This window comes from Triticum aestivum, chromosome 4A, assembly GCF_018294505.1.
Source record: "Triticum aestivum cultivar Chinese Spring chromosome 4A, IWGSC CS RefSeq v2.1, whole genome shotgun sequence".
In the NCBI taxonomy this organism is placed as follows: domain Eukaryota; kingdom Viridiplantae; phylum Streptophyta; class Magnoliopsida; order Poales; family Poaceae; genus Triticum; species Triticum aestivum.
The window spans coordinates 611,519,085-611,536,611 of NC_057803.1; the positions used below are offsets into that span (position 1 = coordinate 611,519,085).

The window sequence follows — 17,527 nt, forward strand, 5'->3', positions numbered from 1 at the left end:
CGCTGGAGCAGTGCGAGAGTGCTGTCAATCATGTGAAGGTGGGTACAAATGGCACCAGATCCTCGGCTTCTCAGACCTAACATAAATTATCTGTATCCCTGAAAGCCAAAATAGGTTAGGCCAAAAGGAAAAACTACGCTCGCGTGCAGCTGCTCCTGGCGGAAAAATTAAACGCCAGATCTTGCCGCTTCTATCCTCGAAACAATGCATTTCCTTCTTCGCCGGCACTAACATATATAAGGCACACAACTATAGTCTGGTAGATATAAGGCACACAACTATCCTCGAAACAATGCATTTCCTTCTTTTCGCCGGCATTAAGATGAACGGTCAAGGTTGCAGCCTTGCAGGAGCACCAGAATCAAAGCTTAGCCTAAAGCCTCAAAGGGCCACATAACCAAAGAATCTGTCTATACCATCTCTATCACCACAGTGTCACATTGTTGCACAATACAAAGCGGAACATCTAAGTTTGGGTATACAAATAGTGGCGCAGATTACGACGCTGATGGTTCTGGCTCTTTCCCCCTCCTCCCCATGTTGACAACCTTTGTACTGTCAGCTGGCGGCACGGTGTTAGGCTCCTTGGTGTACATGATACAGTTGTCGAGAGTGTGGATCCTGAGAGCGAGTGAGGATACAGTTGATGTCTTGATAGCAACTGTGAAGGAGGACCAGTACCACCAATCCTTGTTGAGGAATTCGGATTTTATCATATTCTCCAAGACACTGGTCGCCACTACCATCTGGAAGAGGCACAGAACAGATACGATTAATCAGTGCAATGGATAATGACAGCGCTGGCTCTCAAGCATTTATGTTGTATATATGGATATGATGTTAGAGAGCTTTTAATGGACAGGCATAAAAATAATAAACACTACATAGTAGATAGATATATATTTTGTATGACGAATTAAGGTGAACAAATAGATGATGAAGTCACCTCAGATATTGATTCTGCACGCTTCACAAATGAACGCCATGAACGCCTTCTCATCTGTTGAGACTTTGAGGCTCTGAAAGCTCCCTCAGGCAACGCTGCTTCTATATCAAGCAAATTGATCTTCTGTTGCTTTAGGATATGGGAGTTTCTTCCTGTAAGAGGTCTCAATGATGACTCCGGAACCAAGCCACCATTAACAGCCAGCAATCTTGTTGGCTTGTCTGTTGCAGAAGATGCTGCTTCCTCACAGGAAGTAGTATCGGTATCAGGGGCTGGCTCCTTAGTTTTTGACACATTTTCATCACAGGAAGTACTAGCTGCAGGACAATCTTGAGCAGAATTGGACCCCTCCTGCAATAACTTTTGTGTAGACATTGCCTGGCAATCCTCTAAGGAGCTGGAAACACAATCATCATTTGGGATGCCATCTTGCTTTTTGTTTTTATTCAGAATGACTGGAGCATCAATAAAAGCTGCACGTGAAGGGACAAAAGACGGAACTCCGTTTGATCCAATAAGTCCAATATCCTTCACTATCTCCTTGTTAGAATCATTGGTGGCAAATTTTCTGCAAATCTCTTCAAAGTCATATGGGCATGACTTCATCGGTTTTGTGGACCCAGAGGTGGAGCTAGGACGAACAGAATCCTTCTTCTTGTTGACATGTCCATTGCACTTTCCAGCATGATCTTCATACTCCATTGACGTGAAGTAAGTCTCATGACATGCTGTGCAGTGGTGTTTAGCAGGCCATATAGGCTCTAAGCAGTCGCAGCGGCATGTTTTCCCCAAAATTGTTGCAGCCTTGGTACTGGGAAGTTCCATAAGCTGCTGCTCGCTGCTGTTCGACGACCCATTGGATGATACTGGAGGATCACTGAGAACAAAATTACCCAGCTGGTGATGAAGATGCCGCTGCCGCTGCCAGTACTGTTGGATACCACGTTTCAGCTCCTTCTCTCTTGGATCGTATTCCCTTAGCCAGTCAACAAGACTACGGATTTCTTCATCTGATTCATAAATGACAACAGATGCAGAATTCCATCCTTTACAATCAGAAGTAGATGGTGGTTCCCTCTCCTGGCTTATCAGCATGCTTCCATCAACGACCAGCAAAGGACGTTTACCAGATCGTCCTAAAACGCAGTACAATCGACCCAAGGAATCCTTTCCAAGACAATCTCTTCTCAGGGATGCCATATTAAGCTCTGACTCTACGGTGCCAATTGACTCCTGCACTTTTGAAATCTGGTCCGATAAAGTATCCATTTCACCATATGAAGTCCTCATTTCCTCCTTATCTTTCAAATCCTTCAATTCAAAATTCAAAGCATAAAATTTCTTCTGGAGATCATTGAACTTTTCTGGACATTTTTCTATATGTTCTCTTATCAGGACTGTGTTGAGCATTTCATCACAAAGAAATTTCAGCATATCTATTCTCTGCATTTTGAAGATAAATGTTAGAAAATGGAGGTTGTCACTTTGTACACTATGAAAATCAGCACACAGAGAAATGATTAGGTATACCGTAAAATAATAGAGAAAAAAGATGATTAGACCAAGTAAAATCATATAAAGGAGTACAGCGAAATGTGCAATACAAAAAGAACTAAAACTTCCAAACACTAAAAAATAGAGATATCTACATGAAACATAGAAGAGAAAACCATACCTCTTGTGTGCTAAGCTCCCAGTACTCCTTTTGTGCCACTGCTGCAGCTAACTTAATAAGCATGTCATGATAGGGTCCTTTCCGTTGTGGTTCCAAATCCTGAACACCCTGGTCAAGATGTGATTTCCTTTGACCTAACATGCACGATGGTTTGCCGTGAAATGCATAAGACTCTGCTCCTTTTCGTTGTCGTTTAAAATCCTGAGCACCTTGGTCAAGATGTGACTTCTCCAGCTTTAACATGCACGGTGGGCAGAACCAGTCTCCTCGTGGTATACAAGCTAGTGGTGGCTTCAAGCAGTAAATATGGTATTCCGAGTCACAACCATCACACAAGAGAACAATGTGACCGTCTCTATCAATCCCACACACTTTGCAAGTACCATACTCCCATGGAGCTTTAGGTAATTTGGTTGTTGCTGTCAGAATATCCTGTAGATCCCCATGGATTTCTGAACCAGTATTCTCACTAGACAGGTAGCAATCAAATTTCTGAACAAGGTCGAGCACCTGCACCAGCCATGTAAAAAGAACAGAAAGCCAAAAGGTTTACTAAAATCATTGGTAATATAACTTAGTAAACAGAAAATTTAACAGTAAGCTAATATATACTCAAATCAGCATAGTAAACTACCATACAGAAAGGGATAACAAACCTCTGTCTTATGCAATTCAAAACTCTTAGAGAATTCCAGAATCATTTCCACTATATCCGTTCGATCTGCACATGCAGTGCGCAGATTACGGATTACCTGCAAGTAAACACATAACAGATCAGCAATTTTTCTAGTTTATACAGAAGCTAACTCTCAGCTTGATTTTCTAGTTTCAGCACACTGTCTGTTACAAATCCTTTGCTGATCGAACAGTCTCCCAGGACCATGAAGTCATCCACGGAAAATATGAGAAAATATCCCATACGTATGACCATAGCATAATACAAAAAATGCTGTTAAAGAAAAATGTACCTCTTGCACATCCTCAAAAAAAGTCTCCCAGGACCCACAGTAAGCTCCCATAGCCAACCTTATATCAATTGTGCGGAAGTCCAAAGGGCGTGGCACCATACCAAAAAATCCAAGGATGCCCTGATCCTCATACTCATTAGAGTTCACTAGAATAGTTCTAAGCATATTCCGAAAAAGCTTATATTCATCTGAGGAAATGACATGGCGCAGAGCAATACGGCACTTCTTCAAGATAATCTCTGAGATGGAAACAGTTTTCCTTTCATTTCTTTGGTTTTCAGGCTTTTGTGGCACTATTACACGGCATGCCTCTGACAACACAGATAAAACAGCTTTCTATAACAAGAAAAAAAATCTTTTAGTTTATTTTCCAAATAGTCCCCTAGTCACAAGGGTCCTCAAAAGAAAAGATAGCAAAAGTATCATGGCAAAGAATAAGTCTAATAAGGCAGCGAGCGAATGCATTTCTTCAAATACAGCATAAGCATGGCCGTGCTATGCACTGACTCCTCTTCTGGCAGCTATATAAATAGTAAAACTTTGGTTAAACTGTGATGCTGACAGCAAGTTCATGTTAACCGAAGTTTCCTGTTCAGGCTAAATAAGCAAAAACATGTAAATACAAAATACATCATCTGACTGGTTTTCAAGGTTTCAAGCAAAATTCTTCAACCATTCCTGTCATCCTTTCAAAGGGATACAATACTTCATCTCATAAAATGGTAAAACAAAAGAAGTGTTAGGGGAACTCAAAAATGGAATTTATGCATTCGTATTGCCGGCTAAGGCCAAAATACATGAGGAGTTCTAATCTAGACCGCCCCCACACAACAAACGTACTAAAACATAAAGTAATACAAACTCATACTTATATTTTTGCAACTCGTTACTTTTTACGAGAAAAACAACATAAGCATTGCAGATCGATCTATCAATAAAAAGGTTTTTATAAGGGCCTGAGAGCAGGTCAAAGCCAGAAAAAGGAAGATAAACACAGTCTGGAACAACAATAATACAATGACTGCAGCCTGCAGGAGCATTACTAACCTTGGTTGGTCCAGATGCATTAGCCTTGTAGACCTCTTTACTTATCGAATGTTCCAAAATTTTCCTTGCCCATTCTGGTGGTTTTTGGTCCAAAGCTTCATAAACACAATTTCTAATTCGCGTTCCCACATTTGTCGGTAATTTTCTCACAGGCTCTAGTGCTTTTGCCCAATCTGGCAATGTTCTATCATCAGCAATAGGCACCTCAGCAGAATACTTGTAATCCATCATAAAAACCTTGTTTCCTTCACTTGATAGAGAAGTGCATATCAAGTTCTCCGCCTCCAGAAGCAGCTGAAAATACAAGACAATAATTAAAGGGCAGCAAAAATTCACATAAAATTTACCATCATCTAAAATAAGAACACAGGAAATTTATAATATTTAACAACAAAATTTCTGCAAACAAGTGCAAATGCTCTGAATAAAATCATAGAAAAAACAAATGGGCAGAGTCAACTGATTATACTCGCCTTGCTAGGCTTGTACATACCTCTTTTTATTATTACTACAAAGTACATATAAATACAGAGTAATGGCATTCCCTGTTGTTTTACCCTATAAAATATAAAGCAATACTGATGGTGACAGGTAACCCAAAAAACCAAGGTTTTTTCCTAAGCAGGATAAAACAGGGATATGTCTTATGTCCCTCGTAGAAACAACATAGAAACATACTGTTATAAAGAGTTAATGTGTATAATATAATTGTACAGGGTTGCAATCAAAGCAAATATTAATAAAAAGTTGAAGAAAAAACTAAAAACAGATAGCAAATAACCATAGCATACAGAAAGCTAAAGACTACAGCTCATGTCTGATTGAATAAGGAAAGGAAGGCACGATCCAAATGAATCACAAGGTTCAACTAATTGTAGAAGTAAAATGCTTACCAGGGCATCCTTCTCCATGCCGGCAACCCCAGGTACTGCTCCGCACAATATGCCACCATCACCGTGTAGGCAGCGGAATAACTTCACCCTTTCTCGACTGGAAATATTTGACACATCCATGCACCCATTTTTGGAAGAAATAGCTAACATATACCTTCTAGCCAACTCTGGCCAAGTCAACTTGTTAGCAGTTAGCATATCAAAGTTAAAATCCTTTGTTGAAATAAGGTTCTCAGTGTCCTTCTTTCTTCCACGCCTGGGTTTTGAATCTTTCGGGTCAATGTTCAGCTTTGATAATACCTCACCAAAAAGAACCTTAATGAGTGCAAGATGAACCCCAGGCAATATTGTACCAGTGCACCTCCCAAGTGTCTTGGCTGCCAATTTATCTAGACAAGCTTCCTTCATAGAGGAAGTTTCAACAGGAATAAATACAGACACAATCTCTTCATTATTGGAGAGACCAGATTCACTATTTGAATGTGATGTAGAAGCATTTGCAGGGGAATTATTCATTGGTGAAGAGTAATCCCTACATTGTTGAATGCCCTTTGACAGTGTTTCTTCCGGACTTGCACAAATTGGCCATGGGTCAGCAAGTTCATCTTCTAATTGTTCGTATGAAGGCACTTCTTTGAGATCAATGATTTCGGCAAAGCGCCCCAAGAACTCCCATATCTGGAAGAAAATTTCAATGAGATGGATGCAAGAATAAAAAGGAAATGCACAACTTTGTAAAGATGTGTTTCTTGAAATAGCAGAAACTGTGAGAGATATTTAAAGAGCTACCTGGAAAACATCTGCCGCCGATTCTGGTTGAAGTTTATGGCTAATAGGACGTCCTGGAGGTAGCTCGCGGATGCTAGAAGCGCTGGGCTGAGCATGATCATGTAGCCCAGTCACCGCACCATGTCTATGATATGACGTATCTCCATTACTTTGACCATCTTTATGCACAGATAAAAGTAAACCACTTGCAACTGTCACAGAAGAGTGAAATTCGGTCCTATTGCACAAGAACTGGTAGTTTATGCAAGACCTGGATCTAGGAAGAGACTCCACAATTTCTTGAACAAATTCCAAATCAAGCCCAATTCTATCATGGTATAACCAATTCTTCAGTAATGTATAAGTAGATTCCACATCATTCTTCTTTTCTGTAACTCGTGGTATACTGGGGCCATTGGACGAGCAAAATCTAGTTAGGGGAGCGTAAGGACCATCAAAGTTCTGACATCCACTCCCCTTGTTTAATAAATGATTTTCACTGCTGTGCGTGCATGAGAATACCAGATGCCCATGTTCCCTGTACATTTTTTCACAAGCTTCCATCATAGCAGAAGAAATCATCCCCCATACTGAAGAGGATGATGTTCCCTCAAATGTAAACTCCCCAATTTGGTCATTAATATTGGCTTCTTTACTTGGTGGAGCATTCTCAGAATTTGATGGTAGTATTTGTGACATCATATTTGAACTCTGTAGATCATTGCAACCCAAAGAAGTCCTTTTCTCCTCCGTATCATTGGTAAGACATGATAACAAATCTTGTTTGGTCTCAGAGGGAATATCGATAATCATATAAATATTATCATCCATATCATTAGCAGTATCTCTGATAAAACTGCCACTTTCCTTTGTTTCAGTTGTATCGGCCATTCTTGCACCATTCTGGGAGAGAATAGTTGAAGCTTCTGGAAGGGGGAATGCTGAACATGGTAACCTTCTGACCTTAAACAAGGGCCCAGAACTTCCTCCATCACACACCTCACACTCAAGCAGTGAACCAGTAACTCTATCATGCCAGTAAGATGTAAAACCCACTGGCCATATCTGGTGACAATTGTGGTAGCATGCATGTTTATCGATTTCTCCCAAGTTAGTTATGAAGAAATCTAGATATTGAACAGGTAGGCCAACCTAGAGTAACAACACAACAAAGCAGTGTTATCAAAATTAGCGCCAAAGTGAACGTAAGATAAGCTGCAGTATAAAAAAACAAAGGCTGTACCAGTAGTAAACAATAACATCTAAAATGGACACCGGATGAAGAAACAGAATCTGAAACAGGTAATGAGATACTCACGCTGTGATGATGTGGTTGACGGTTGCAGTTTTCCGCAAGAAATTTTGGAGGCTTTGGTGGATTTCTTTCTTCTGTAGGACTCGGGGCTGTTGCTTTCAGAAAATATGATGGCTCCATAGAAGTGCTGGAACTTCCAAACTCGTGCTTCTCAGAAAACTTGCGCAATGCTGATGTTTTTGGAAAATCTCTTCTCCTGCGGTGTGTGTGATTTGACCTCTGTTCTATGTTTCCATCAGCAATGAAATCTTGATCCACGGGAGGAAATTCTTGTCTCATGCTAAAACAATGAGGAAGACCAAATGCTGGCACAAAGTTATTCCCATCTGCAACATGATAGCCACCAATGATGGTCAATAGTTACTTTAGAGACCAGACAGCTATAGCTTCAAAACAGTTGCAGAACCCATAATTTTTTCGAACTGGAATTAAATTTCCCTATATGGATAAACACATACTACGCCTTGCCACACATGCACTGAACACGGGGGCAAGCAGAAGTTACAGTGCATAAAAGGTGTGAAAAATCTCCAACAAAAAGCAAATACATCTCCCTTGCAGTACATATGATTGTTCTAATATCCTTACCATAAAGAGTTGTATTATTCAATTGCAGCCCCTCAAAATGTGGAGTAGCCAATTCAGTCAAATGAGCTCCATCAGCAACACTTACTCTGCGAGGATCAAAAGAAAATATTAACTCTCTTCTGATGATAATGTCTGTACAACAAAGGTTATAAGAAAACTTCCTATAACATTTCTGATATTATTATTTCAGAGCACCCAAAACACAGTCCAGTTTATAAAGTTTATCGCTAAATAGTTGCCACAAGTTACTTGTAGTTTCAATTTTCTTTGCAATAAACAGAATATCAAGAAATCAGAAGTTTTTTTTCCTTTGAACAGATCTTTCAAGAGTAGTCAAAACAATAACCACTTGTCAATAAAACAGCGAGCATCATGTAGAATAATGAAAGCACTGCTCTGTAACACGATGAACCAGCTATGGTAAATGCAGGCATGCTTTCAGCGCTTATTCTCTTCAGCATAGCACATAAAAGTAGTCTAAAACAATGTAAGGACAATAATGATTTGATTGTTCTACAATTTAGTTTGCAGTACCACTGAGAATTATTGGGGGGCAACCTATTCAACTGTTATAGTTATATAAACTTCTTTTAACACTTATATGCAAAGACGATACAATTAAGAAAATTCAACGCCATAATATCACTAAAGGTACAGAACAACAATCATCAAGATAACTAAACATTGTACAGAATGATGGCACCGTCTTGCTAATAATCACTAAAGGTACTTTATATACATTTAACAAACTCCATGTCACCATTCCAGCATGTATATCTTACAAGAAATGGCTGTGTATATAAACAATAAAGTAGAACAATTTGGTGTAGGGACACCTGGTTGAACGATTTCTGTACATAAGCCTTTGTATTTATGTGGATCTAAATGTGATATTAAAATAAGTGGATGAGAAGTTGGGAAAAAGGGCATGTGTGAGGGTTGATGACCGAAAGCATAGAACGTTACTTTCTGACTGACATTCTTTTTCTATAAATTAGTGTGAAATATATCCTTTGAAAATACAAGAACCAAGCAATCCGACACGTGACCATGGCCCAGTCTCCAAAGGAGACCATCCTTGCAATATTATGGAATAACTCAACCAAAATAGGAAAGGACTAAAACCATAACATCAGTGCACTCTAACCTACACTTCAAGTCAGGTCGGAATCCATCACATGTTTCACAAATGCTCGCATAATTAATCTTATGTGTTGTATATGATCTTGAAATGCTTTAATAATGGAAAGGCGTCATTTCCTAACAATTGGGTAAAATGCGTATTTACTTATCAGAAAAATTTGCAGCCATGTGAGAGTTGTCATCAATGAAAAAAATAGCAATGGCTGGCGACTAGGAGCAGCATGGCAGCGGCAAGTTCAGCGCGACTAGCTTCCTCTGCCATGGTGACAGGAGCAGCAAGGGGGCGACGCGGATGGGGATTTGGGGGAGGAAGTAGAATGAGGCCGACACTGCTACTTGGAGACGGGATGAAGAAAGGAGGCTCTCATCTGCTGGCTGGCTTGCCGGCATCGGCGGCTTGGCTGACATGGGCGTTGCGCGACTGACTTACTGGAGTTGGTGGCGTGGCCGACGCCGCTACTCGAAGATGAGAAGAAAAGAAGCTTCTGGCGCTCACAAACCGCCACCCCTTCACTCACGAGTCACGAGATGCCGCTGCCACTCCCCTTCAAGAGCGGCGTTCGCCGACGCTCCCCTTCAAGAGCCTCCACAGCCCTAGGTCACGAGCTATCGAACTGGTGGAAAATGGGGAATGAGGGTGACGATTTGGCTAGGTTAGGTCGATGGGCTGTTGTATGTGTTGCGTCTGCGAGAGAGAGTGAGAGTGGATTGGCCCGATGTAAGATGGGCTGGGTGTATGCTAAAATGCTAAAACATTTTTTTGCTTAGCGCGGGATTAGCACCGTAGCTAGCAAATTAGGTAAAACATATCGTGACCCTTCCAGAAACATTATCGCAACGCTATAAGGCCGAAATATCGCACTATTTTTTTAGTTGGTTGTCATGTTAAAAGAATAGAATAGATGATTAGTGGTTTTCAATACATAACTTGGTTAATGGATGCCCTTGTATATAGACCTTAGATAACTCAGCATTAAGAAAGGCATTCTGGTGACATAATGTGGGAAAGGATTGCAGTGGGTCACATAATGTGGCAGGGTGGCATCACGAGCATAGGGGGATACCATGGCATACCTCCCGGAGAATCACCATAGATGTGTGCGCTGAAATGTAATGTCTCATGAGCATAACTAATCGGTTGTGTAGAAGGTCCCACTCAGACTTCTATGAAGATGCACTGAATTGTGTCATGGCTCGTTAAACTCAGAAAATACATACGACACCGGCAATCAAACATTACGTGTTAAACCTTGAGAGGTTGTTACTCTAAGCCTTCAGAAAGTACCTAATAGCTCTTTAATTTGAGACACAACGATGATTCCAATTTCACATCAGAACTATGTTTATAGTTTGGTCAAATGCAAGAAAGAAAGATGGGATAACATCTCAAATCAAACCTTTATAAGGAGTTAGACCAAATGACCATCTACAAGTAAGGTGTAAGAAAGAGTTGCCACTTAATGGAAAATAATGGAAATTGTTAAAATAGCAATAGCAGCCGCAAGTAGAAACATATTGACGATAATTTTTGAACCGCGACAATGGTCACAGACTCCATAGAAGGTTATACATAAATGCCAAAAGGGCAATGTTGGGGAAGCCAACAAACCAAAACTGCCCCCTCGTCCTCTGCCTGGGCGACACGGGCGGCAAGCTGATCCACAATTTCAGGCGGACCTCTTCCTGAGTATCCTCTCCTCGCCGCCACCAGGAGTGGCAGCCGGGCTTGCCCGTGCAGCTGGCGACGGCGGTGCGGATCCGTTCCTGTTGTCATTTAGTAGTCCTTTGCGATGTACTTTGCGGTGACTTGACTCAATAATGACGGACATGATGCAGCAGCGACAACAATTCATCGCTGGGCAGGAGCTGTAGCACACCTTTCATATTCCTGATGGCATTGGCTTGCAGCACGCCCCTAACTGGCGAAGGAAAGGGAGCCGACACAACCACCATGTCCCCAATCTGGAGAGCCTATTCATCTAACAGGGGCTAGCACTGCTCCCGAGGCACCTCTTCGGTGTTAGGGCATGGAGGGATGAGGTAGTGGCGATGCAGCAAATGTCGCGGCCATCACCCATGTATTAAAGGGGATGTGACGGTGGCCATGCCGCATATGTCGCGGTCGTAACGCCCGATCTAGCTGGTGTGATGTTGGGCACTGTTGGTCATGCTTGACTAACTGGTGCTACCTCCATCGACGCAACATCGGCCGAAAATTGGTCGTCGGAAGGGTTGAACCTCCAGGTCCAGCAAGATCCGTGATCTACATCACTGTTGGTGATGCATGACAGGGTCCTCCATCCCGGCATAATCTGCTGCACATGCGATGCCGATGGTAGTGGCGACATGTGGTGATGTTATCTCATGTAGATCGGTCATGTCCTACCACTTGCGAGGATGGTGCTGGTATGCCTGATCGTCTCAAACTTGGGATTTGGGTGATGCATGTGACCTTCCGCCCTCATCAAAGTATGTGTCGTGTTGTGGCAAGCGGCTCTTGTAGTGGTTTGGTTGCATGCTCATGCAGACATGGTCATCTCTTGCGTGGCATCTCACATCATGACCATGCGCATATGAAGCTACCGGGGTAGTGGAAAGTGGAGGAGACAACATATGATGACTTCGATTGGGTGGTGCTCCTAGAGTACCCGGTCTTGAGCTCCCGTGGGAAAACCCTAGGTCTAACCTTGGTTGGTTATACTTGGCAATGGTGGCGCTTTTGCGTCATTTCCCTCTTGAAGGCATTGCTTGGAGTTTTCTTGGACTTGATCTTTAGGGTGAAAACCCATGAACTGGCCTTCGATGGTGGATCCGGCTGAGATTCCTCGATGAGGGTGTTTTCTTTCAAAGAATCCTTCTCATAGTACAATGTTGTCAAAAGATGGTTGGTGTCGATGGTCGTTGTTGTATATCGCTGATCCCTATTTGGATCACTTCAGATTTTTTTATTTTCTTTCTTTCACCTTGGCATAGATTCTGTCTTATATGACTTTGCCTTTTGCCAATGTGATCCTTGTGTGCATGCATAGTGTTGGCTATGTGCATCTTAGTTATCCCGAGGTTGGGTGTTTGCTCATTATGCTTGTATAACTCGATGCTACATTATGAGTTAATGAAAAACACCCTTTGTCAAAAAAGAAAAACATCGGGGAAAACAGGTCACGGGAGAGAGAAGAGATTGGAGTTGGACCATGCTTGATCTACTTAGGATGGGTCACAGGGAAGAAAGAAATGGAAAGGCTTCAATGCAATTGTTCAAATAAGGAAGGGTTCTGACAATCCAAGGAAATTATTAGCTAAAGGAGACACATTTTTTGAAATGATTTTTGTGGCTTTGAATGAAGTTGAAGACAAACAAAAGAACTCGATGGAGTAACAAATAACCCTGGACATGCCAAACTAAAAAGATCCTTTAGAGATCTAGCTAAAGAATGTGTAGCGAGGTCGAGAGGTCAAGGCCGACAATACTTAATCTGAAGAACGAAAGCTAAGAACAAGAGCCATGCCCATTGATATTATGCAATGACGCGACGATAATTACACAAGAGGCACCAAAATAGATTGCCATGGCGATAGAGGTTAGGCACGGATGCTAGCAGGAAGACGCGGTACATGTTTGTTTGATGTCACATACATTGTAGTGCAAGAGATGTTAGTGATACTGTTCACAATCTTGTGACTCACAACAAATTCTAATCATAACAAGAATGTAGAGGCTACTCAATCTTGTAGAAGATTTCTGGATTATGTGAACACAAAAGAACAAGTTCTATGGGTAGGTGCCACTAGAGGTACATGAGTGTGTTCAACCATCGACCATGTGAGCACTTTGCCCACCCTCCTTTTGTCTTTCTTACTATACATCAGTTAAGCCTATGGCATCATTGAAATTTGGAAATGTCAATATTAATTACTTAGTGGTAGGACCAGCTTCTTCATACTATTGCTCGACCCACGCGCGCCTGAAAAACATCTCAAAACCGTTCTTCCTCATGCAAGGCACCACTCACGGAGAGTAGTGATGAAGCCCTTTTGTGGTGCTGGTGTTGGAACAATCGTGGACCATGGTTTTCCTTATCAAGCGAAATGTTTAGACGAGGATGAAGACACATGCTCTAGTGGTGGAAGATGGTTTGTCACGAAGAGCGGTGGTACAAGCGTTCGACCACAAGTATATACGTGATCTCTCTCCATGATGGGCTTTTCATAGAAGTTGTATGCATCATCTTGTGCTCACATGCCCCTTGTACATGAGATTGATGTGATGAAACCCTTGCAGTTGGACGAATCATCGACCATTTCAATCTCCGCCAATTTCCCTTGCCTTCGACAACCGATTTAGCCTTAGGACGTAAGGATCAATACCTGGCTAGGAGTTTAGGTGCCTTCTTTGTTAGGCTTGTGTTTGGTAGTGGTGGCCCCATGGTGGTCTCCCAACTCCATCCTCGCCCTATTGTGACCATCACGATCTAGCTCATAGAGCTAGTGATTCTCAATGCTCGTTAATTAGGGGTTTTGTGCCTTCTCTACTGGTTGCACATCCGAGCAACAATTTGATAGCCTACCTTGCAAGGGGTGTGTCCCTCGACCACGATATTTTTGTTCATATTAGGTTTGCACCACTTGAGCTAGGCAACTCATGTGGCTCTTCAAAACCTATAAGGTTGGCCTGGCTTGTGAATGTTTGATCTTTTGTGGTTTCGTCACCGAAGACATGGACAAACACTAGACATTAGATCGAAAGGACTTTGATGTAACTTCCGGTTTATCCTGGATCTTCATTGTTGGTGGCATTCTAGTTGTTCCGATCCACTGTACCATCGCTAATCAATCAATAAGGCTAGCTCATTTTTCTGACAGAATCCCCATCTACCATTTCCTCCAGATTAATTTCCATCCACAGCCCTGCAGCCAGACACCTTCGTCGCTGATGCTCCATTTCCTTCTACTCTACTACTAGTGATCCATTCTTCAATTAATCACAGCAATCGATAGATTCATTAATTTACTGGAATATACTAAGTGATACCGAACCCCAAACTTAATGGACCGAAAGAGAACCCACAAAAGAGATGACTCACAGTAGAGAGAACTAGTTCAAATTTGCATACTAGAATTTTGGATAAAGAAAATGCCAGGCAGCAATATCATGCACCAATGCAAGAGAAACCAGTAAGATACCTTCGCAATGAAAGAAAAAGAACAACTACAAATTTCTCTCCTACAGATTGCAAGCCATGGTGATTTTAAAATTTCCTAAGGCTGAACAACTACATTGCTGTCACCCAAACATGCAGGTGTGTCCTACTTCAATAAACTAGGAACACAAATCAAATTAGCGCCACAACAAGAACAAAATAAAATTATCACTGCGCATGCCCTCACGCCATGAAAGGGTGACAACATTATATTAGCACAAGGAGGCCGCATGACTTGGCCGTGCAATACTTGGGCACATCTAGACGTGCTTTAGCAAAAGCGGGGAAAAAGGAAGACAATAAATTAATCAATTGTCCTGCTCCCTAAGTCAGCCCGTTAATTACACTATAGGTTATACAAGAAGAATAACTGCGCGGTATACCTTCAGGGTCGATTGCTGGAGGAATAAATTAAGTGATCGCCGGGGTCGTGTACTCGATGGCATGGCGCATCGATCGGTACGGCGGCAGGAGGATCTACACGAGCTGAGACGGCTATCATGGCGTTCTAATCTGTGGCGTCTGGCGATCGACTAGCGCGCGCGGCGGCAGGCGCAGAATCGATCTCAACTGGATGGAGATGGTAGGCTAGGTCAACTCACGGTGCTGGCCTAAAGATAAAACATGGGCTTGTTTTGGGCTTGGGTAATACAACTCGAGAGGTTGGTTAACTTTGGGCTTTTACAGATCCACGTACAAGGCTACAACTATTACCACGTACTATATACTCATCCCTCGGTCGACTAAAAAAATCCTTCAGTCGACTAAAAAAAGTTATCCCTGAAACAAAACATAGTATATACTCACTCCGTCCGAAAATACTTGTTGTCAAAATGGATAAAAAGAGATGTATCTAGAACTAAAATACATCTAAATACATCCCCTTTTATCCATTTTGATAACAAATATTTCCGGACGGAGGGAGTACTTATAGGTCGACAACATCAATCAATCAAAGTAGCTAATAAACTAAGGGGCTTCTACTTTTCAAAAAGGAAAAACTTATCCTTGAAAAAAAACATAGTATATACTTCTCCGGTATATATACCAGTGCAATAATTCCTCAAAAAGACAAAACCCAGTGCAATAAACTAACAACACAAATCAAATTAGTGCCACAACATAATAAAATTATCATTGTGCATGCCCTCGTTGCCGTGAAAGGATGACAACAGCAAATTAGCTGCAGTATCTCATATACCCTTCTTTTTTGTGGTAAATCAGGGAGAAACATACGAAAACCATGAATTACTCAGTGGAGCCACTAAATTAACACCATGCATGCTGCACTCTTACTACTAATGCTTTAGAAAGCCACTGCTACCAGTTGCTAATTATACTAGCATTTACTGTAAACCAAGTCATTTTGCAGGTCACAGGGTTACTAACAGTGAAGCAAAGCAGAAAAATCCAAAGACTGTTGACAGCAAGTGCATATCTGTGTAATTAATCATAAGAAGTAGCAAACCAAACATCAGCGATCGATATAACAAGCAGGCTCAAACCATCATGTCACGTTCTCGATTGGACTCACCATTACCATCTGCAAAGTACTCCCTCTCCGTCTGGGAATTACTTGACGTACGCATGAACAACAATCTACGTACTTCTTAGAGCTATATATAAAACTCGCTGAACAAAAAAACATGTAAAACCATAAGGAGGTGATCAAGAGGGAGCTGACATAACTGCCTGGTGATGTCTTGGACGGTGACGGCTCCTGCCGCACATTCCGGGCACATCCAGTCCTTGTTCACGGCCACCCGAGGACGCCGCACCGGCACGCCAGGGGTGGACAGCGGCGGAGGAGGCAGGACGTGGACGCATGATTTGTGGAACCCACGTTCACAGGCGTCGCAGATTATGGTCGATCCGGGCAGCTCGGGGAGGCCGCAGGACGCGCACGGGTTCCCGCCCCACCCCGCTACTCCCGGGTGCTGCGCTGGCACTGGAGGCGGCACCTGCGCCGACGAACCTGCCGTCGCGGCCCCAATGGCCGACCTCCACCATTCCCCACGCTGGCAGGCCAGCGCTATATCGCGGGCTTGGTGCGCGAGCAGCAGCTGAGCCTGCACGTTGGCAGGAGGCGGAAGCTGGGGTGGCCGCGGCGGCGGCGGAGGAGCAAAAGTGGGCGACTGGAGAACCGGCGCCGGCGGCAGCGGCCGAGGAGCAAAAGTGGGCGACCGGAGAACCGGCGGCGGCGGCAGCGGCGGACGAGCAAAAGTGGGCGACCGGAGAACCGGCGGCGGTGGCAGCGGTGGACGAGCAAAAGTGGGCGGCTGGAGAACCGGCGGCGGCGGCACCTCCTGCGATGAACCACCGGTCCCGGCCGCACTGGCCGTAGCAGCACCTGACATCCAGGATTCCGCACGGTGATACGCCAGCGCTAGCTCGCGGGCCTGGTGCGGGAGCAGCAGCTGGGCAGGCACGTTGGCGGGAGGCGGGAGCTGGGGTTGCGGCGGCGGCGGCAGCGGCGGCGGAGGCATAAAAATGGGGGCAGCGAACTCATGCGGCGGCGATGGCGGCGGCGGCTCGTTGAGGTCGATGTCGAGATGTGGCGGGTGATCCATGGCGAACAGAACAGGATCAGGGTCGCGCTGAAGCTCAGGCTAGGGTCGGATTCCGGGCATAGCAAACGGGGAGGGAGGGAGGAGGAGGTTAGAGAGAGAGAGAGAGCAAGGTAAAGGAGAAGCTCACGAGGGAAACAGGGCTGGGACTATGGGAGGGATTCCTCCGGGGAGAAGCAAAGGAGAAGAAACTGACGGGTGGACGAAACACGTGGAGGAGGGGCCGGGGACGCGTAGGTGGAGATGGGCTGTCAATGAGCGATGCCCTGCCTGCGGAGCGCGTGACGCAAGCTCTTTCACCCATGGAGCGGGGCGCGGTGCTCTACCGTCGGTTGGTCCTAGCTGTGTCTATGGTCTGGTCGGTTCTACACAGAGACAAAACACATTTAGTGTAGTACTGGTAACGTATGCAAAAGTAG

The 17,527-nt window shown here is 43.5% G+C and overlaps 1 protein-coding gene across 1 annotated transcript; it reads right to left on the reverse strand.

Moving 5' to 3' along the window:
- Positions 1–286: 286 nt before the first annotated feature.
- On the reverse strand, positions 287–17,294 carry LOC123087538 (methyl-CpG-binding domain-containing protein 9). Its single transcript, XM_044509572.1, has 11 exons — positions 16,231–17,294; positions 8,201–8,286; positions 7,616–7,938; positions 6,319–7,449; positions 5,530–6,207; positions 4,637–4,930; positions 3,590–3,925; positions 3,278–3,373; positions 2,622–3,131; positions 947–2,389; positions 287–746 (listed from the first exon to the last, which is right to left on the reverse strand). The coding sequence occupies exons 1-11, from the start codon at positions 17,109–17,111 to the stop codon at positions 498–500; spliced, it is 6,027 nt and encodes a 2,008-aa protein (XP_044365507.1). The 5' UTR covers positions 17,112–17,294; the 3' UTR covers positions 287–497.
- Between the last annotated feature and the right edge of the window lie 233 nt (positions 17,295–17,527).